This window comes from Zootermopsis nevadensis, unplaced genomic scaffold, assembly GCF_977971745.1.
Source record: "Zootermopsis nevadensis isolate Lab colony 2312 unplaced genomic scaffold, Znev_1.0 Znev_ptg000061l, whole genome shotgun sequence".
In the NCBI taxonomy this organism is placed as follows: domain Eukaryota; kingdom Metazoa; phylum Arthropoda; class Insecta; order Blattodea; family Termopsidae; genus Zootermopsis; species Zootermopsis nevadensis.
This window is the reverse complement of record NW_028259192.1, coordinates 10669547-10693192: the sequence shown is the minus strand read 5'-3', so window position 1 is coordinate 10693192 and position 23646 is coordinate 10669547. Positions and strand designations below refer to the sequence as shown.

General features: G+C 41.7%; 1 protein-coding gene and 1 long non-coding RNA gene across 2 annotated transcripts in view; one reads left to right on the top strand and one right to left on the bottom strand.

Annotated features, from left to right (window-relative positions):
• Sobp (Sine oculis-binding protein) overlaps positions 1-13811 on the bottom strand; it is an 83473-nt gene extending 69662 nt beyond the window's left edge. The window contains exon 1 of the mRNA XM_022081868.2: positions 13342-13811. Coding sequence (XP_021937560.1) covers positions 13342-13452 — 111 coding nt within the window. The 5' untranslated portion in view covers positions 13453-13811. The remainder of the gene's footprint in view (positions 1-13341) is intronic.
• Positions 13812-15085: 1274 nt separating this feature from the next.
• LOC147871197 (uncharacterized) lies at positions 15086-19565 on the top strand. The gene is made up of 2 exons (XR_015532595.1): positions 15086-15269; positions 18847-19565. It is a non-coding gene; the product is annotated as an uncharacterized LOC147871197 (long non-coding RNA).
• Positions 19566-23646: the final 4081 nt, after the last annotated feature.

Here is a 23646-nt window from a genome sequence, read left to right as displayed (position 1 = left end):
TCAATCCCAATCAGCCATTCATTGTCATTCTGCGACAGCTCATTCGAAAAGTAACTTGTACAACTGACATAGCACTTTAAAATAATTTTAAAAATGTTTTCATATATTAAACTTACACACTTCGCACATTTGGTCGTCAGTGACTGCGCAGTGTAAACTGCTGGAATACTGCGAAACAGTCGTGATTACAGTAGCTAAGAATTTTATTGGAGTAGTGTTTTGTTTGCCAACCTGATGAGGAAAGAAGCTACGAACACTTTTCAGTGGGACTGCAAGAAGAACCAGCCCCTTTGGAAAAAAGTTACTCATATGCCTTGTACAACTTTACTCGTCTGGTATGACCCATAAACAAAATGCCAAATTCCCCAAGAGTAAATGCTCAATGTCTCAGAAACCAATTAAAAACATGAAAGTCAAAAACAATGAACAACTTCATGATTTAAATGTTTTTAAATCATAGGAATTATCCATTAAGAACCAAGAATTACACTGCGTTCAGTGTAGAGAACATTAAGATAACATCTTTGTAGAAAACAGACCAAATCTATGGCCGGACAAGTGTATTGTACGCAATGAAAGTTCGCCTTCCCATACAGCACTTACTGTATGGCTGTTTTTACTCCAAACCGAAACCCCACTGTAACCACAACCGTACTAACGTGGTTTAGACCAGTGGGAAAACATTTTCATAATCCAGTCGCAAAACATCTCTCTCTTTTGGAGTCACTTGAAAATACTTACAATTGTTTCCGGGTATAGCAGATACTTTGAAACATGTATACAAGAAGTCTCAATATGATGACCAAACTCACTAAAGTTAACACAATCATGTATCTTCATTGTCCGCTCTCTTAAGCCAGGGTTCACATAAAGATAACCCAAAAGAAGCAAGTCGCTCCCGATATCCGAATCCCACCAAAGGCAAAGCAGGTGCAGAATAGCTGATCCCACGGTCCTCTTACAACTCATCATTCTGAGAACCGGAGCGCTAGATCTTTGACGCCGAGTGTCTTGTTCTCTGGTTGTATGACCCCATGTTTCGGCCTTGTACGATGAAGGCATATGGACGCTTCCTACGTGTTTCAGTGACGCTTTGTGAACTGCTTAGCTAATGCTTCTTCCTTTATCCCTTACGCACCTTGATCGACGTCAGAAGCAGTTCTAAGACCTGCCTAATGACAGCAGAACTTGCAAAATGTGTGTCATGTACTGAGAACATCAATCAGAATTCGTGTGAGGGAAGATAATTTATTGTAAATAACTCTGTGGATCAGAGTCCATCTTCAGAAATTGTTGGTCACTCAGCTGGTCAAGAAATTCTCTGGAACTTTTAAACGTGCCCGAAAGAGTCAGCCACTGGACTCTATCCGCATCCAATTTTATCCAGTTCACGAAGTCAACCCCATTTTTAGATCAGTTTTAATAGTATCGTTGCGTCTAAGCACAGGTCTCCCAAATGGTGTCTTCCTTTCAAGTTTACCGATTAAAATTTGTGTCCATTTTTCATCCCCCAATTGGTAATTGCGTGCCTCTGGTACGACCACTGTAAGATGATTTGTGATAAGTGCAACACTTCCTTCAACCTCGTGTCGCTTCCTCTCTCTCACTCACAGGTCCAACGTTTCCTCAGTCCTGACAACGCCAGAGTTCAGTAAATAGTGTCAAAATTAATCTTTAATCATGCTGCCCTTATAAATATTTGCATACTGCCATCTATGAACTTTGTTCAACTAGTGCGAAAAATAAATACCAACTTGTAAATAGCCATCATGGACGGAAGTGGTAGTGACGGGTTCCACAAATGCCGGGGAATTTCTTTGTCAGCTGAGCAACTATCAGTCTCTCAATAAGGACTCTGTTCACTCTCTGGATACTTGTCTGAGTGATTTTGAATTTGCATTTCCGTGACCCAGAAATAATACTCACCCATTCATATAAAAGTGAAGACGAGCAAACCAAAGACGGAATGTAATTATAAACAGGGAGGGTGAGGAAGACCGAGGAGACTTCTGGGAATATTTTGAGACCATTACAGGCACTGAGATCCCTAATGTGTAGAAAAACGTTATTCTTCAATGAGACAATGTCAATATTGTTATTGAATGGGGCGACAGCAATCTTCCGTTTGTAGAACCGGAAACCTGTCCGCTGCAATATATCTTACTCGATGGTGCTACCTAGCTAAGACTGCGCGAGAAGTCCTACCATCAACGTTATTCTGTATTCAAATCCGCCACTGACCAACGGTTTCGTGTTCCTGTAACGTGACACCCCCGCACCAGCATTTCTCCTCTCTCACTTACAGTTGTTTTTCTGCTGCTCGTCTACTACAGCAGATAAGGCAGCATCTCAACTTAATTTGAAATCGGATTCCTGAGCATCAGTGAAACATACACCACAGCCTGCCATGATATCTCGTATCTAGCTGCACCGATGGTTGGGCTTGGTTTGGCCGCGCGGTTAACCCCCTTCCTCTCCCAACACTCACTGGTTCCTCACACGCTTGGAAAGAAGTACACCGGTAGCAGCCCTTGCTAGAATAAACCAGTCAACTCTTCCCAACTGTCAGTCCGAGGATCTGATTAACAGTGTAACTTGGCCGTGTAAAACGATGTTTGAAGTCTTTGGGTGCAAAGGCATTGATTAAACACAATTTGAATCAGGCCGCTTAATAATTTTGTAACCGTATAATTACATCAGGAATCTAGCACAGAAACGGGAGGCCAGGAGAGAATTTGCGCCAATTTCCGATACAAAACTCCGCACTAAGACAATGCGCGACAGTCAGTAATAATAGCAACTCATTTGATGCTGCTTGGATACCTGGACGACCCGTTCTTCAAGTGCCTGAGCACTGCGGGTCCCAACTTTTCGTTGGCTTGATCTATAGACATTTGGTAGGACTCCTTGGACGAAGGATCGGCCCGTCGCAAGGCCTCTACCTGTACACAGGACAGCACAACACAGAAAAACATCCATGGCATGAGTGGGATTCGAACCCACGGTCCCAGCGAACAAGCTGCACAAGTCCCACGTCTCAGACCGCGCGGCCACTGCGGACCCCATTTGATGCTGCGGTTAGTCTGAAGATGGTTGTCTTCTGGTTTGTTGCGCCGTGTAGAAATTTACCGACATTTCAGAGGTCCTTGCTGCCACCATCATCAGGGCTATGAGAGGACCTCTGAATCGATGGTAAACAATGGCACGTACCACAGTTTTAAAACACTCGGTATTAAATGTGTATACAGATATTAATCAGTCTAACATGGCTACCCTGTTGGGTTCAAATAGGGAATGACTGTCTTGTTTCATTTCAATGCTGAAATCATTACCAGGGTTTCGCAGATATTTTGAATTGTAAGGCAGATTCAACTTCGGCCACACACACCGTGCATCTGGGGCAGCCAAAAGCTATAAATCTGATGGTTTTTGTTGGGTAATTGGATGTGTGTTCATGGATGTGATTGAAATCGCAGTCGGTCCTTCGTAATGAACAGATATAAATACAAAATAAAACAACACTGTGTGTTGCAGACCACCAAGTTTCGAATTGTGGGCTATACGTAATTTGGGGTACACATTTTCTAAACGTCTCTATTAAAACTAGTGCCTCATTTGACCTGATTTCTATTTATTGCAGATTAAAATCTAATGCTACAAACCTAATTACATTACCGAATTGTGAAAATCGAAGATTTATTCATGTCTTCACAAAAGCACACCATTGGTTCCTTATCTTCAGCCATCTCAATCTAACGCTATTTAACAAAGATCCATCTTTTTACCACCCATCTAAGCCAACATCTTTTGAATGGTCTCTTTTCTCAGAATAAACAACAATTATTTCCTTAAACGGCATAAACCAGTTTATCTCTGTAATGGTAACGCGTGTCGTTCTCTTTGTGGTACGGACTATTTTTTTAAAAAAAACAGCATTCAGATGAGCTTCACTTTCAAAGGGTTAAAGTTTGTGGCATTCATTTCTCCTACATGTATTCAGCATAAGATGTATAAAAAGGAATGGGCGTTAAAGTTCACTTACATTTACAAAGACGATCGGAAACAGAGGAATGCAAATTAGCGAGGAACACAATTGGAAAACATTTACAGCTGCTCTGCGTGGCACCTGATATCTTTACCATCGAAACCACTTCTTCACATTTTATAATTGAATGAAAGTAACAACTTAAGAATAATTCGGTTTGAGATGCTCAACTGACTTCAGCTCGTAAAATCATTTCTCTTCGTAACGCACTGGTAACAATATCCACTGAGCCCAATACTTTACTTATCCAACGCGATAACAAAATGTAATTCTCTCTTTTGTGTATAATCTGATAATACCATATTAGCGTCCCCGAGTCTGTGGACGCTGCGTCCATATACGGTGACGCCTAATGAGACACCAGATCCCGAACACCACAACCCGACGCGTAGCGTCGCGTCGCCATGCCACGCCGTCACGGCCCTATCACGTTTCTCTCACAGCTGCCTGCCTTGCTGTTCCATTGCTCCATGCTCTTTTGATAAGCTATTGTATTTCGATGCTTCCCTAGTTGATGTGTCGTGGGACTCCAGGACTTTCGTTGCTGATGTATCCTGATGCAGACGATGGAAGAGAAAAGAGAACACTGGATGCTTCAAGTAACACGAAGGTTCAGAGTCCAGCAGAGAGAGAGAGAGAGAGAGAGAGAGAGAGAGAAGTCAAAGACTACTGCTGCTGCATGTTCTCGGATTTAATAACGGCCGAAACTTTGATAAAGTCTGTGTATTTGATGACACAGGAGAAAACACAAGTCCACTCTTGTAACGTGGCAGGCAATCGAGTAGTTACTGTATCGACCATCCTGTTACGATTAATGATATCATAGCTGAACATGGTGGAATATAAAATTGCAACTAATATGGCAACACATCGACCTGTTTCTCGTGTTTTTATCGTTCCACCATTCATTAGCTCTCGTCTGTTCCGACTACACAGGCAAAGAGCCAATGTCAGTAACTCAGCATTGTTTTGGTTAATACCAAAGACCATCTTCTGGGACGGTGAGCGTCAGACACCAGGTCTGCTGTTGGATACAGAAGACGCATTTAAACACCAACATTTTCGAGCATATGATACGCGCGGTTAGTACAACCGTCACGCTAATAAGATCTGTTACGATAAAAAGTTGGGTTACACGTCCTCGGTTTAATAAAAACGTCACGTATCTTCCTGTCCATCTTGTATCACTCTTCTTTTATTACTTTAAATTCCCCTTCTCCTTGTAATCCTGGGGGTCTCGGGTTCGATTACCGGCGGTGCCCGAATTTATAACTTGTGTTGGGCAAGGCCGTGGTCTAGGCAACACCGAGTTTTCCTCCGGGGCTTCCCCGGTTTCTCCGTGGCATCCCAACACTTACTCCATACACACAGAAGAAGACAATGACAAACCACTTCTGTATTGCCTGCCTAAAAAACATATATGAACAGGTCCCAGTCCGAGAAAAGGATGGAAGGATCCTGTTCATAACATGTCGCCAACTTCCTGTAAAGGAGACGGCGTAATAAAGAAGAAAGAATTCCCTTTCTAAGTACAATACTTAGAGTTAACTTCATATCACCTTTACACAATACAGCTTAATTTCTGAGGCGCCTTCACAACTAAAATTTGCAAAACTTCGCCAGTTTACTCAACTGCATCTGCGTGTCTACCATCTGTCCACACATTATAACTTGATTACAACTGAACGGATTTTAATGAAATTTAATACTATACGGAGTTTTGCTAAAATCTATCAACATATTTGTAATTTTGCTTCTGGTCCGAAAACAATAAAATCACGCTTGTTTTTGCGCACGGAAGTGATTGGGCGTAGAATCCTAACCAGCCGTGCAACCATGCGGCAAACCCGGAGAATCCCCACACAGACGCCATTATCCAGCCAAATACCCACACACTCAATAAGCACTGGCCTCAGATAACTGACGTCACTGGCTCCATTTGCAAAAAGTAAACGGTCAAAATTTAGCAAACACGCAATAAATGTTTTGCTGCAAGCCCGTGCAGATCTCTAATGTTAGGTGTTAAGCGTGGTGACACTTATAAAAACAATCGCTGTTATATTTCGCCCACATCTACTAAGTAAATTGTATGATATAATTGTGCACATCTAAATAAGACAGTCTCGTCATGTAAGAGCGAAATTTCTGCGCGATACTTCATTGTTAATTAATGGTTTATATTTTCCATCTGATACATGGTTTTGATGTCACTGTCTACCTCTTCTCCTGTAATCGGTATTAGAGCTCAGTTTTACTCCCACTTCCCGCATCTGCACTCCAGTCTTACGCAGGACAAAGGACACCACAAACACACGCTACTGTAACCACTGTCAGGACGCTGCTTGTAGCTGACGAAAAGACTTTTTTTTCTGTTTGTGAAACACTGTGTATCAAACGAGAAAACGGAATAAAGTTCACTTCTCCACTCATAGATTAGTTCTAAGGCGTTTCTTTAAAGTAACCATTTAGGAACCTAACGAATTCCTTAGTGGAAATTATATAAACGTAGAAATAATCCATCAGACAGCTTTATGCATGCAGTGAAATTTACAATCAAAGCGAATGACTCAACAATGCAATACCTGCTTTTATATGCCACAAAATTTGCTTTTTAATTTAACACGACAGTAACAATTTCACTGCCATGTTTTCCAAACAAAAAGCATCCTGTCATCCGAATTAAATTTTAATGTTGATATCATTAATTCCAGGCATTACCTGCAGTGGGATTCTTATAATTTTCAGCGGGGAAACACACTAAATTTTGATCTAATCCTCTTCGAAATTTATAATAAAATTTAAACGTTCTTAAATAATTTATTACGAGCATAACTCGGATAGTGTCAAGAATAAGGCTGAAATCAGCAAATAAACGAGAGGTTGGCATCGGACACAACATTCTCATTAACTTATGGATAATGTTATTCTAGCTTTTCGTTCGTGCAAATGATTTTTTTAATACTTTTGGGGTTTGACATTTCGCTGTCATATCATTGTTGTTTACATTGCTGCTGGGGAGGCATATTATCCATTTATAACTTAAAATCATTTAATGCGTATTCCTGTCCCCACATTCTTTCCGGAGGGAATGATAAGGCGCTGTCATACAGCTTACATTTAAGTTATTCCCTGTAGAAACAGGATAATGTTCAGCGCTACCAGAAAACATAATGTCCCAGTTTTCTTTCTTGGCACTTTCTAGACAGATTATGTAAGACGTTCAGAATATCCCTTGCCTCTCCTGGAAATGTAATCTCCCACCATAAAGAAGAAGTTCTTGAACATAACGTAACAACGCAATTGTGGTTATGGGTCAGCGCGCTGTTCTAGTGTGTGGATGGATATAGGCTAGAATCCTACTCAAACCAAAATGTTTGCATTGCTTGCAAATGTAAAGTTACAGCAGTTAACATAGCACATTATCAATAAAGGAATGTATCGAATTATTATTATTATTGCTGCTGTCTTTGTTTATTTTTTTGTTGTCTTTTTTGTTATTCGTGAGGTACAAGGCAACACGGAGTTTTCCTTCGGGGGCTTCCACGGTTTCTCCGTGGCATCCCAACAATTACTCCTTATACACAGAAGAAGGCAATGGCAAACCACTTCTGGATCATCTGCCAAGAACATATATGAACAGGTCCGAGTCCGAGAAAAGGATGGAAGGATCCCGTTCATATGGACCTGTCGTCAGACAGAACACTAAATAATAAAAATACAAGGCAAATATGGCAATTTTCTACTTTCAGCGTGAGAAGTATGCTAAGACAAAAATTTTCGACGATGTACGTCACTGTTGCAAATGACATACGATTTTTTTTTACATTTACAGCAAAAACAACGTCTGTCTTAGAACGTTTCTCGACAGAAAGTGTTTACATTGGTTATATGTATTTAGCTTAGTTTTCTTTACATCTTTTGTTTTGTTGTAAATATTTATTTTTGTTTGCATGTCATAGGCTCTTTGTCGTTCTAAATATTCTAACGTATATACTGAATTTTACTGTTATAATATTTGTTTGATACAAACTCACAGTTTTGACATTGAAAAATACATGTTGGGCTGCCTCCGAAAGTATAAAATTCTCATTAAATTTTGTAAAATTTGGTAGGCTGTGTGACAGCAACTGAAAACGTGTTTTAAACCACCTATAAGCGAAGTGCGACAAAATTCAGAAGTTCACATTTCAAAGATTAGTGTCTCTAAGATTCATCGTGATGTTAGTGACCTCGTTTATCAATTCTATTTCAGTAGCTCTTTACGTTTATACAAAGTGTTAACGTCCAAATCTAGCTCGTTTATTTTTCTACGTTATGGTTCCGACAGACACACACACACAGTCCTTTGTGTGCTTATTTGAAAACGTTTTTCCGACAACTAGATTTCACACTACTCCACTATTTTAGAATGTTGTGTTGTTTAGAATATGTTCTTCAGTAGCTGTTAGTCGCTCAACTGCTCTACAAATACTCTGATTTTGGAACTCGAAGGTTCATTACAGTGTTCACATCAAGCTGCCATTAGATGCCATACTGGGTCAGCAGAATTCAGTCCAAAATCAAACAACCAATTCTATAAAGATATGTTCTAATGTTGTCCCCAATCTATGATCAGAACTTCAAGTACACTCATCTCTTCAGTTTTACTGATTAAAATCTTGTGCCCCATGTCACGTTTTATCTCCTAGTTATTTCTACCCTGAAGATGGATCCGATCTGTTCCTCCAACAGTAAGACTACACGGTCACAATCCTAAACACCACAGAACCTACTTCGATCACCCTAATGTTTGACAATCAGTACATAAAGCCGTTTAGCATATGAAAAGCATAAAATTAATTAAATTTGCTTCCCATATGTAGTAATAACGTGAGTTAAACACGCTTAAGTTGCGTTCTTTGTAAATTATGAATTATGCGTCATTTATCTCGTGTTAGTTTCCATCTGTACAAACCACCAGGTCGATCCCACCTCGCAAGTTTGTTCGTCCGCCATATTGGTATTACGTATTATAGGAAATTTAAAAGTACGATTTTATGGTAGTTCCTAACGACACAACTACTACTACTACTATGGCGTAACAGCCCAAAATCGAGCCCTAGCCTCCTCTATCTTCTTCCTCCAATCCTCTCTATCCAACGCTATCCTTCTCCAAGCTGCTCTTCCAAGGAGATTTCTGGAGTCAGTCGTCACTGCATCCAGCCATCTACCTTTAGGTCTTCCCACTGGCCTTCTCCCATATATTGTTCCTTCCAATATATTTTCCATACCAAATTTTATCCATATCTGTCCAGAGGTTCTTGAGTTGAATATGCGGACATATAATACCAGACCAGTCATCGTGCAAAGAATGCATAATAATGACAATGAACTATATATTCTTCGGGACCACGGACACTCGCCTGCTCGGAACAGGGTTGAATCGTGGAATTAAACCTCTCACAAGACCAAAGAAGATAAAGCATACTGGCATCCTATTGACGGTAAAGGATGGGACAGAAGTAGCAGTGGTAGTTGTCGTTGTAATAACAGTAGAGTTCTGGCAAAGATTCAAGTCTCAATATTACCACTGCACCTACCCTTTTCTCCTGTGTTCGGTATGCGAGAAGGGACGAGACCAGACTTGATTTATAAATCTTAAATACTACTAAAGGGTGGGAAAATTCAACGATGGATGACTTGCAGTGGTTACGAACAGCTAGCCCCTACATCAGACAGTGCACGGAGCCAAAATCACATGTTAGAAGGATCGTATCGTGACCCGTCCCTGCGTTCGTCTTGTTTAGAAGCCAGAGCCTTTAAAATAGTACCCAGGCAAACATGATTGGAAACAGAGATTTATGGACGTGGCAACGCTCAGCTTAAATGCGCTCATTATCCTTGCTATAAAGACTATTCCAAAATAACAGTGCGTCAAGCGGTTTGATTACTAACCAGTCATCAGGCTATTAGTGGTAGACTTTAGATACCGGCGTATACATTCATAAACTGGTATCCGAATACAGTTATAATTCGGTTCACGATATTCTTTTGTATGAATGGTTACATTAAAATTGTCAGTTCAAGTTTGAATTATTTTAAAGATGACGCTTTGAAGCGGCAAATCACCGCGTCATGTAGTGGAGGTAAAACTCCTTAAAGGACTCTACTCCCGAAGAATCAACCCTTCCCACCGAAGTGGTCGATGCTGTGGCCAGGAGAATGTCTAAATACAAACCAACACCTTTATATGTTACAATGGAACAGGCGCCATAATTACCCACAGCGAATATCTGCAATTAACATTACTTATAATATCGAGAAAAGGCAGGATAATATTAAGATAGATCTTGGGGTAAAGGAGAAACTTTATGATCATGATTGGTGGTGGATGGAACTGACTGGAGATCGTGTTCAGCCGTATTTATTAGTGGTTCTGCTACTATAAAGCTAGTAAGTCACAGTATGGTCCAATGGGGAGACTTTAACGCAACAACAACAAATCTCCTAAGTTTCAGTAAATGCTGGAGATGATCAGCTGGGCGACTGTTAGCTTCTCAAAAAGGAATGTGATTTGTAACTACAGTTTGTGGACGGGCAAAGGTTTGAGAACCACTGATGTGGAAACTCTAACAGCAACAAAAAAAAAACGCTACACGCTGTTGTATCGTCCGTAATTGTGAAACGGGCAGCCTTTCAGGCCGGCGACACGACCCACGTCAGATCGACCTACATCGTACTAGGAACAAGCCAGCAGCCCGCCGGTCAAGTTGGATTACACTGACAAGATCATTTACGCGATGTCAAACCACAACCACGGAAGACTCTGAGGTTTCTTTCGCCTCCCTCCAACAAAGTACCTCACAGTATGTTACGAACCTACAGCGAAACATTTATTTACTGAGGGACGTTCTTCGTCACTGCATTGAAGGTACAGTAGTTGCTTCATACCTATTTATTCAAATATGTCAGAAGACTGATTTCCCTCCAGGAAAATTGAGCATCAATTTTATTCGACTTCCAAACAAATCACCTTCTGGTCATTCGACGCTAAATAACCAATATAGTTGGTAAAGTATCGTTAAGTAGTCAATTTAAAACAATAAATAAGGAAGACAATAATAAAAAACTCCTCTCAGTATGAAGGCGAGCTAACTACATGGAACAGAGCCCTTCTTGAGAAACTGACATTATCTCAGCAAGTCAATAAATTCTCAGCGTTTATGGCGAACGGAAGTAGCACTCTCACTGGACGGATATGACGTAAAATGAGACGAACTATACCCAATATGCCGGAGCCCATTAGACGTGATGCAATGTACGTTTTCCTAATTGTCAGTAACGTCTGGCGAGAAGCAAAGTACAGTTTTTTCTTTGTACAATCTAGTAACACTGAATCTGTGCCACCGTTTCAGACAGTCAAAATCATTATTAACCACCATCGTCATTTTAGTCACGTTCCAGCCTAGTTTCTCAAATTGATAAACGTCTGACTGAACATCCATATCACGGCAACTTTCCCTAATAACGTCTTAAGTAACTGACAAGATTAAATAACATTTGTTTTGAATACCACGTCATTTACAGTCACCCCAAATGCGAATGTTTTAATTCCTTGGCAACATAACTACAAAGTACAAAGAATAAACAGTAGATTTCTCGATTAAAATTTTGATTAATTTTCATGCCACGTATATCACATGCTCCGGCCATGTTATTCACCTCGATTTTATCATCCTACTCATTAATGAATAGAAAATATAAATCTCTTCATTAGGAAATGTAATATTTGTATTGGTTACATTGGTTATTCAGCGTCGAATGACCAGAAAAAGGCGATTTATATTATTTCCTCTCTCTAACGTCCAGATGTTCTTCTCAGTACCCTGTCTTCAAACATTCTTCACGTTTCAAAACTAAAGACAACATCAGGTAAAATCAATTCGTCGAAGTTTTATATGTGGTTTTCTGGTGGTAAAGAGAATGGTAAAATATTCCAAACAGACTGTTAGCAAGCATTACACTAATTTAATAATCTCTTATCACCGTAAATCTCGTTTTAATTTGTAAATGTGTTTAATAACGCTTTAAATATAAAATTGTAATTTTCTGTAAATTACGTTATAGAATTTGTATAATTCCACTTATTTTTGAGTGTGTGAAATGCTTTGGTTATTCCTAATGTCTCGTGTCGTTTATTTTTCGGATATATATCACATTATACATTAATTCTAAAAAAAACACTGAAAAAATGGGGGGAAAATTACAGCCCATGGGACGAAACGTCCCCGACATAACACTCGGTTGTACAGCCAACGTATAACATGGCATCGAAAAAATATAGGCCTACATGAATAGTTAATGTTGGTAATTATTAACTTGGTTCGAGGACGTGCTTTTTTATCGATCGAACTAGAGAAAGTGATGTCCTTTGTGGCCCGCCTTATGTAAAGTCTGTCCTCCTCTGCCCTTAAATAATTCAAAGAAGATCGATTGGAAACTCAATGACGAAAATGACTCAGATTCCTTGATCGAATTAAAAAGCGAAAAATAATGTTTCAAACAACGACGGACGTCAGAGCTACAGAGTGTATAAAACTACAGAGTTTGTTATGCACATTTTACCAAGTATATGACGTGAACGCGTAATGGGGAGGTCGTCGGTGTTGAAGCGGATATTTCATCGCCGTGACGCATTTCAATTAAATTTGGCATCGGTTGTCTACACCGAATGAATTCTGTTTTGCGAGGTGTTTTATTCGGTCTAGTGTCATGTAAATTATGACAGAATACACAGGTCTGTAGTTGATCGGGGCTGGTACTTCTCAGAGTGCTGGAGCGCCGTCCTTGCACATTAAAATAAAATAAAACATGGACGGCAGAGTCAAAGGGCAATGAGGGGTGAGTTCCGACCTCTACATTAGCGTAGAAGATACGGAGTACCCTACAGAACTTCGAAAAATTGTTTCGTGACCGTCCGTCAGAATTTGTAGTACGTGGAAGAAGTGTTGGCCTCTCGTGAAATCTTCATTAAAGTAAACTTTAAGCAACAATGAGAACGGTCCCACATGTTAATTTCTTTTAACCTGGAACCTGCTTGTCAGATGTACAGACACATTTACTTCTAGTGCAAAACCCCTGGGAGAATTCTTAAATTCCTATTTATCGAAACAACTTACATCGTAACATCCGCTTTCGTTTGAGTTACATGCGTCGTCGTAAAATAAACCACCTTTACTATTCCACTGTACACAGGCCCACAACATAAAGCGTCTTTAAATAACTACAAAATGAACAATTAAGAAGCTACATCTTACCTTAATTTCATCGTCTGGAGATTCTTTCTTTATGTCCAGTACCCGTGAAGAATCTTCAGAAGTGGATGTCGCATTGGGAGGCGTGGATCGGCTCCCCATTACAACCCTCATCAGATTTTCTTGTTTCTCACACGCAACAATGACTAATGTCACCAAGTCACTAAAAGACTAGCTCTAGAGCGCTCCTCGGCCAGCGTCTGTTTCAGCTAATAATAACATTGACACATAACTACAGTCCCGGACAGGACACGGCCATAAAACAAACAGGATTCAGATCCAACAGCTTACATAAAGATTAAAGTAATGTAATTGTTTAATTTCAGTTGTACTGTGATAGATTTACAACTTCTATTACAATGTGACAGAGAGAACATCGCTTCTATTTTTATGCGTTTACTTAAGAAACTCAGCGCCACGAACTTCTCGACCGCTTCGCTTCCAACACGCGACTGCGTTCAAAATTGGAACACACAGCTGAGTGCCGGGGATATTAACGAACGTACACAAGTCGTCTCTGTGACGTATTATCGGAGCCCGCCAAAGTTGCTGCGCAACTGTGTGCGCACGTGTGAGTCGTCTGGTTCTTCTAGCTGGAAAAGAATGTTTTTAAGTAAACAATGAAACTCACAGTTACAGACTGGAGGACATTTTAGGCTAGAGAAGAGCAACACACTACCTCTAAAGTGTTTTAATAAAACGTTCATTCAGTATAACTCTCTTTGAACAATGCGGGCCATCTACAATAATTATCATGTGTCCCAACGTACCTATCAGCTGACGTTATGCAGGAGAGTGTATCTTTAGGAGCTCAGCTAGTTCACAAGAGTCCCCAAACTGCCCCGATCCAAAATCAGACGAATTCAATCTGCACTCCAATTGCTTTATTTATTATTTTTTTCAATTTTATTATTATTCTCCGTTTACTTCTATGTCTTCCAAGTAGCTACTTTCCTTCAAGCTTCCCAACCAAAATGTACGCATTTCTCATCTTCTATATTCGCGCTATATGACCCGCCAATCTCATAATTCTTGATCTGATCGTCCTAATAATATGCGCTAAGTACAAACCATGGCAACGCCTCATTTTACAATTGTATTCTCCCTCCTGTCACTTCACCCCTCATAGGTCTCCACATATTCTCCTCAGCACCCTCTTCTCAAACAGGGTTTCGATCTGTGGCCTTCCCTTAACGTGAAGACCAAGGTTTACATTTGTAAAATCAGGTTAAAATTGTGGTTTGTGTTATTTTAATTTTTACCTTTTTGATAGCAGACGCCAAGACAAAATATTATATACTGCGAGCATTCCCTGAATTCAGTCTGCTCCTGACTTCCTCGTTGATGCAATTTTGATTGGTTACCAATAGTCACATTTATCTGTTCATATTCACATCTAGAAAACTAACGTTAGGTTGGCAACCCATGTATTTGAAATAGGGAGAGGTAAAAATTGACTGACACTTGAGAAGTGTTTACTGCAGTTTGCACCTTTAAAACGCCGAGCATTTTCTGCCACATTGCACGGTGTAATATTCCAGAAGAAAGTCATCTTCAGATTTTTAAAATCACTTGTTTTTTTTCTTGTGCGATATGCCGGTGCTGATATAGTAGTTAACGTTATTACCGACTGGACATCATATCCTTCTTGCAGCAATGTTACGGCAGATTTGGATAGATGGCAGCACAATATATACGTGACGTCATAAACCATGTTCACTGCCAACGTTTAACATTGAATTGCTGATCTGTATGTTGATATTAGGTGTGGTTGGTACCATCATTTGTCTTCTTCCACGAGGACCTTGACACTTTCTTTTCAATCTGTCGTCATGCGTCTTCTCTTTCCGCAATCCCGGGTAGTGCCACGGATGTTCTACCAGTCGCATTCGGATCTTACTCATCGATCTGCAATGTAATCGCCAAGCTAGGTATGTACGCCCTTGGTTTAGCACTCGGAGACAACGTAATTTCTTCTTCGCCTTGTAACATTTCTGTTTAAATAATTCTGAGATACTGTTTGCGAAGTATAGTATTATTCTGGCCTGTGCTCTTGTCAAGTTAACTTGCGTGTAGTTTTGGCGTTATTTCAGCATGTTACTATCTCCTTGGAGCCTAGTCCTTCCTGAGAAGCCAACAAGCACTCAGCCAATAAGAAATTCCCAACGTTTCATGCAACCTAATGGTTCATTACCGTATTCACAACAGCCTGCCACTGGTCCCAATCCTGAGCCAGATGAATTTTAGTCCATACCACCCCATCATATTTCTCCAAGACCCATTTTATTAACCTCCCTCCTGCGTCGAGGTCTTCCAAGTGGTTTCTTTCCTTCTGGTTTGCCCACCAAAACCCTGTATGCATTCCTCTTCTCTCCCATGAAGGTTTACATGCACTGCCCACCTCATCATGTGACTTTCTCGAGCCTTCGGTGCATGAAAGTTTTCTAAATACATAATTCGTTTTTTATTATCTAGTAAATTCTTAATGGGGCACAAATGATGAGTCCACATCTGAATGTTCCCATACATTGAGCATTGTGTTTTGGTTTGTGTTATGCCTTGAACTGTTATTTGATATATTAGTGGGTTATATCATAGAAAAGGTAATGTGGGCACTCACACACTATTCTTATATTCGCTTTTATGCACTTTGTCCAGACATGCTTTTCATTTTATTTTGTTTGGACTATACTGTCTAGCTGATATTATGTACGTTTCGTCATCTAATATAAATCCTTTTGATAAACAGAACTGATTTACTAATTAGATTATGAATTATTTCCCTGGCCTGCCCCATTAGTAGCAAAGATCTTCTTCTTCTATGGCTCTCCGGTCCGTATTCAGTCCATGGCCTCCTCAGTTCTCCTCTTCCATTCGGTCCGTCTGTCCGAGGCTTTGATTGAGGTTTCGAAACATCTTCCTTGTTACGGTGCGAGGTTGTTAGCCTTGCGACCAACCCCCAACCTGGAGGACCAGGGTAAAGTAAAGTAAAGCTGTCCCACTATATGCCATGTAGGCGCTTGGGGGGAGTGGAGGTATAGCGCCTACTCATTCTTGACCTCGGCAGAGTACCTGTCTTTTAGTCTGACCTCTCCCTAGGGAGGCCCCACCAGTAGCTCTTGGGGTCACTGAGGTACTCAAGCCCCACCACCACGACAAGGTGCAGGTACCATTAAGTGAGGCCTTTTCCCATCTGCTTGTGATTAATGAGTGAAGAGCTACAGCTACCCCATCTCCTCCATATTTAAAAAGTTCACCCCGTAGCCTGTCCATTCCTGGAGCTTTATTATTCCTTGTAAATTTCATTGCATCCCTCACCTCTTTCACTGTCGGTGGATCAGCCAGCCCCTTAGGGTCAGCCTCATTCCACTGGGGTGTCCTCTTCTACTTCCCCATTGATTCCGTTCAATAATTCCTGGAAATACTCAGCCCATCTCTCTTTTATGCCATCCCTATCAGCAATAAGCTTTCCATCTGCATGCCTGTGCATATCTGTTTTAGGTTTGAAACCTTCTCTTTGAAATTTAATATCCTTAAAAGCCATATATTTATTCTGAGCTTGAAACTCCTCATTTATCCTAATAAGGTGTTTGTTTAGGGCTTTTCCTTTCTTCTTCCTAAGTAATCTATCCGCTATTCTTCCTTTTGTTTCATATTCCATTTTCTTAGTACAGGTAGGTCTGCTTAAATACGAGGGTCGCTCATTAAGTAATGCCCCACATTCTTTTCCTCAGAATATATTTATTCAAGATGGCTCAAATTTAGTGACAATATAAATCAATGTTTCCCTTACACATACTATTTTTCCACATAGTCCCCATCAACTTGTACGGCTTTACGCCATCGTGGAACAAGTGCGTGCATGCCTTGCCGGTACCAGCTCTTGTCCTGTGAACGTAGCCATGTCCTCACTGCTTGAATCACGCTCTCGTCATCTTCAAATCTTGTTCCGCGGATAGCATCTTTGAGTGGCCCAAAGAGATGAAAGTCGGAGGGTGGATGGGGCAGCACCGTCCAACCCAATTTGGTGATTTCTTCCCGGGTTCTCGGACTTGTGTGAGGGCGTGCTGGATGCTTGTGAGGCCGAGCTCGTCGGAAACGCTTCTTGAGGGTTTCAGGGTCCCAATGTACGCGTCTCGCACCTCTTGGCATTACATCCACAAGAATGAACCCATCACTGTCCCAAAAGACAGTCATCATGACTTTTCCGGCGGAGGGAGTTGTCTTGAATTTCTTCTTTCTCGGTGATTGAGGGTGATGCCACTCCATTGACTGCCTTTTTGTCTCCGGCTCAAAGTGGTTTATCCAGGTTTCGTCACCTGTAATGATCCCTCAGCATCAAAACGCTTCCAACAATTCAGAAGAAATTGTTTTCCTTTGAATCCTGTGGTCTGCTGTGAGACTTCGTGGAACCCATCTTGCGCACACCTTCGAATATGCAAGAGCCCGGATAATTGCAATTACACTTCCATTGCTGACTGAAAGCTGTTGGGCCAATTGTCGAGTTGTGACGCGCCGATCCTCACGAATAATGGCATCCGCGCGGTTCAACATGTCTGGAGTGGTGGCTGTGGCAGGACGCCCAGAGCGCGGCAGATCATGGAGCTCGGTTTCTTCACTTCCTGAAGCTTTAACTCTCTTAGCCCAGCGACCAACGGTGCTCCTATCGACTGCACAGCTTCCATACACAGCACACAAACATTTATGAATGTTCACCACAGTTTCTTTTTCAGCAAAAAAGAATTCAATTACAGCTCGTTGCTTGTAACGAGAGTCGTTCACAGACGCCATTTTAACAGTTCACTACAGCTCCGCCATTGGTTGGAATCATTTGAAACTCCGTACACGAACGCGAGAAACATCAAATCTCAAGCATGTAAAAGTACACTTTTCTATCTTCATTATTGGCTGAGAAAAAAAATGTGGGGCATTATTTAATGAGCGACCCTCGTACATTTTATGTGCTTGGTTTCTCACTGTGATGGCAATCTCACATTCCTCGTCATACCATTCATTTCTCTTTGGTTTTGCTCTATATTCTAATGTTGATTTTGTAGCTTCTGTAATTCCTTGTTTAAGCTGTTGCCAGTTCCTCTCAATGTCATCATCCTCCCTATCTCTTTCTTTCAGATTTCCTTTAACTGTTACCTGATAAGCTTCTAATTTTTCAGGTCTCTTTAATATTCCTACATCCATAATGTGTTCTTGTTGCTGGTATTTACATTTCTGGACCCTTATTCTACTTCTATATACTATCTTGACCAGATGATGGTCCGATCCACAGTCAGCACCTCGGTGCGTCCTCACGTCCATAATACTAGAAGCATTCCTCCTGTCAATCAGCATATGGTCTATCTGATTATGCGTTGCCCCATCCGGGGATGTCCAAGTATATTTTTGTGAGGGAAACATGTAGAACTGACTACCATATTTTTGCTTACTGTAAAATCTATCAGTCTTCCAAGTACTAAATTTAATATCCATGTTCCTTTGCGTGTGCCGTCTTAGGTATTTCAATCCATTCCGAGGCATCTCATGAGGTTTCTCAACAATTGATGTTTACGGGGTGGGTTGTCGGCCACAAGCCCAGCCAGAACCGACAGAGCGGTTTTGAGACACCTTTCGTCTGGCCCCTAAGCTTTGACCTGTCCGGCAAGGTTGGACCTACCAGTAGCTGAGCTACCGCCTTCTCCGCTTCAAACGGCACTCAATCTCTCCGCCACGTAAAGGCAGTGTCTCAAGGGAGAGTGATTTTGAAATAGTAATTTTAATTTCTTGAACTTTTTAAATTGACATTATTTTTCCTCAAAACAGCACTACGTTTCGGGAGATATCTCTTCGCCCATCTTCAGGTGAACCTACCACAGATTGATATTAGCACCTTCTGACGTGTCAGATGGTGTAGCTTCACCTGAGAACAGGGGAAGAGCCATCTCACGAAATGTAGTGAAGTTTTGAGGAAGCATAATGACGATTGAAAAAGTCCAAGAAATTTAAATTAGTAATTAAATACCATCATCAATAACATTTAGCAATGAATTTGTTTTAAAACATTCTATGTGATGTAAGGTTTCAGCAGATGCTGAATGTGTTTGTTTCGGTGTACTGTACAGTGAATGTCAGTATTGTAACTTAAAATGTATTTTTTCTTGGAACGTGTGAGGTGTGTGCAATTTTATTGTTGGTGACTTTGAATATTGAATAGTATTATATGTTTGTGTAGTGGATTGTTCAGGTGTGCTTGTGGATTTTTATTCCCTTTAATTGCAGCATCTGTGAAAACCAATTATTAGGAACAACAACCGATTAGACGAATCCCTTAGCAACAACTATATTAAGGACATCAGGGGTAGCATATTGTGTTTAAGGAGCAGTGGTTGGGGAGTCCGGTCCATAGGTAAGATAGGAATGTCTGTTCGCATAATTAGCAGGAGCGAACCCCTAAGCCGAGGAACCTTCCGCTCAGACACTCGGTTAGTTCCAGCTATGATCAAGGGATTGTGGACGAGAGGTAGGCCACAACAAGCTTCATTGGTGTGGTCGCCAACACAGCATCCAAATGTTGCAGACTCGAGACTGGCACAGAATAATATAATTGCGGACAAGGATCATTGTGCCTTCTCCACGGGTGTGGCGGTCCGTCCAATGATAAAAACACTTTGGGCCTGATCAGACTCAGGATGTGACTCGTTCAGGATGCAAATATCAACGCCATACTCACTGAGGAACTGTTCCAGTTCCAGCTTCCTGCCGTGAGCACTATCAGCATTCCAACAAGCCTATCGTAAAGTTTTACCCGTTTGTCCTACGCCCCACAGCCATACTCAGCTATGAAGAGGATGACGGTTGTGAGACATCGCGCGGGTGAGCTTCCGTTTGGTGGAGGGGTATGTGAGGCTGTGCAGAGAACACTGACAACTCTCTGCAAATTAGCAATCCCAGCACAAGCAGAGTATGACTCTGGCGGAGGCGGGTTGGCCCCTCTGGACTGATCAGTGGATCTTTCGTCCAACCCTTTAACCTTGGCGAACGCCTCAGCTTCTCTATTCTTTTCGGCAAGACTGCCACGCTTTAGCTGTCACAAAACACCCGCTAACACCTCTCCAAGATGGGCCTTAATAAAGGCCAGTTCTTTCTTTCCATTCACCCAAGTCACCAGCACTCAGGGCGGTCAGTAGCTTGTCCAACCGGCTCATGTAACTCCGACTCAGAAGTCCACTAGGTCACGCATGTTGACCCATACTGAGCGCCTCATTTACTTCTAGAATCATGGACGCATTTCGAGAAGTTTCTAGTGGGGCGTCGACAGAACACGCTGTTTCTGTTTATAGATTAGGCGATGTCTTCCACATGGCGCACGAGGCTTACTGACGCCACTGCGAGCCCCTTTCAAGTACAATCTGTCAGGAACCGATTACATTGCACGGTAGTGTTGCCACTGGCTTTCAGGTAACCAACAGCAGCACACGAAATGTTTTCTATACCGATAAGGCTCCGTGCAACCGAGACAGCATCATTTGCGCAGGGAATTTAACACATCTCATTGCTTAAAATCCTTACGTATCCACAGAAACATATATTCAGAACCATTTTTCAGTAACATTTGGTGGGATATTGCTGGAAACGAACATATCTAACAATTCCTGGAAGATGAGCTGCCAGTTCAAGCGAGAGCTGTGGCTGCAGCGAGATTGTGCACTCATTTTGTAATTAGGTAACTGCGTTTCTCAGTCATTTCCAAAATCGTTGGACTGGGTTGCAGGGTCTGGTTGCATGGCCACCGAGGTTAACTGACCTGGCTTATTTAGACTATTATCTGTTATTGGGGAAATATGAAGTTCCTGGTATATGCAGCGACTTCGAGCACGAGGGCTGAGCTGTTGAATTACGTAATGGATGCTTTGCTCATATGAGAAACGACCATCCATCTCGTCTGAGGTGTATTTCTTCCATTACATGAAGGGCCACAACGTACATAGATAATCATTTAGGACATTTAAAGTAGTTACTTCATTAGCACAAGTAATTAATTCTCTAATTTAACGGGCGACAGCCTTGAAGTTCAGTTCCAGCTGGTGAACGACCAGTCTTATCGGCATTGAGATGATTATGAGGCGATGTGCACATACGAGTACGTAAGTGAACCGGAATTAACCAGACTCCTATCTCGTCTTATAATGGCCTAGGTTCTAGGCCTCTATCTAACCAATATAATGATATAGGATCGATAGCCCTGTCTAACCATTAGAATGTTATGATATCGAGGCCCTTGTGCAGTCACTAATTTTGTACAAACCAGATTCTTATTTAGCCGTTAAATGGCCTGAAATCGAGGCCGCTTGGCACTCTATAATGTTCTAGGACTGAAGCACTATCTAGGAAATAAAATTTAAAAATTCGAGGCCCCTACTAATTCATTAGAATGGCCTAGGATCGGGGTCTCTAAATCACAATGGCAGTGAATGGTCTGGGATCTAGGTACGTATTTAGCCCTTTTAATTGTATTTGGTGATAGCCGTATGTATCCATTAAAATGATGTAGTATCTGGGACTTAAGAAAATTTATTATCATGAAAAGTTCAGCTTGACGAAATTTCAATCTCGCGACCAAATGCGTATGATACCAGTGCGCCACCAAATAGCAAACGTGCTTTATATCGTAGCGGTGTTTATTTACATAAAACAGAAGACACTAATAGGATTTTTGTAGTTGGAAATTAAATTTGTCTATGTGAGATAACTGACACAAACTTGTATTAATAATTCAAAATAGTGAAAAAATCATGTATATATTCCGGTACACATTACAACTTTCCAGTCTCGTTATGGTCTAGGATGAAGACCCTATCTATACATTAAAATGGATTACGAATGAGACTAATATCTAGCTAATAGAAAGGTCTAGGATTGATGCCGCTATCTAGACAAACTTATCTGGGATCCATAAACTCTCTAGCCAATGCAATGGTCGAGAATCAAAACTCATTTCTAACCTTATCTAGCCATTTGAATATAATAGAATAATTTCCGCCGTGTAGCGAATATGATTGTTAAGGATTGAGGCCCCTAACTCTCCAATGTAAAACTCTGTGATCGAAGTTCCCATCTAGCCATGGATGGTCTAGGCTCTAGGCCTCTTTATTGCAACGAGAACTAACTGGGGTCAAAGCCCCAATCTAGACAATGCCCATATCCTGCAGTTAGAACGGTTTATGGTCCACGGTCCAGTCTGGCCATTATAATGGAATAGTATCGAGGGCCTAATCTAGTTATTAGAATGATCTGAAATCGAGATTTTATTTACCAACTACAGCATTCCATTATCGTTGCCACCGTCACTACGTCTACGCCAATACCAACACTATTACGTCTCCAACGCAACCACCTCCATCACCTCCAATAAGACTCCGTCGCCACCACAATTACAACCACGTCTCCACCACCACAAACACTACCATGTCACCACTAACACCAAAACGTCCCCACCACCACACCGTCTACGACACATCCGCAAACAAAGCGTCTCTACAACCATTTAGTCCCCACCGCCACCACTTCTCCGCGACCACAACATATCCATCGCCACCATGTCTCCACCAACACCACTACTACGCCTAAACCGCCTACAAATCTCCATTACCACCACGTCTCTATCGCCACCACTACCACCGTCTCTAACGCCACCACATCTCCACCTCCAACACCCCTCTGCCGCCACCATGTCTTCACCACCAATAACACACCTCCAACGCCACCACGTCTCCACCACAACAACCAACACGTCTCCACTACTGCCATATCTCCGCCACCACCACCACCACGCATTAACCGGCACACCATTAACACCACCACCACTACATCAACGTATCCACTGTTATCACCACGTTTCCACAGCAACGTCTCCACTACCACCGCGACGTCTTTATCACTGACATGTCTACACGACCACTACCACCACCACCACAATGGCCCAAACGCCACCACGTCTCCAAAGGCAATACATCACCACCTCCAGCACGTCTCCACCGCAAGCATGTTTTCACAACCACCACGTCACCACCACCGCTACCTCGTCTGCACCACCACTATTAGGTCTCTACTGCCACTACGTCTCCACCACTAAAACCAACATGCCTTTAGCGCCATTACATCTAAGCTACCAGCGCCAAGTCTCCACCACCACTTCCAAAACGTCTCCATTTCCAGCACGGCTCGACCACCACCATCACCACGTGTCCACTGCAATCCCTTCTCCACAACCACCAAGTCCCCGCCAACACCAACACCACCGCCACCACGTCTCTACCT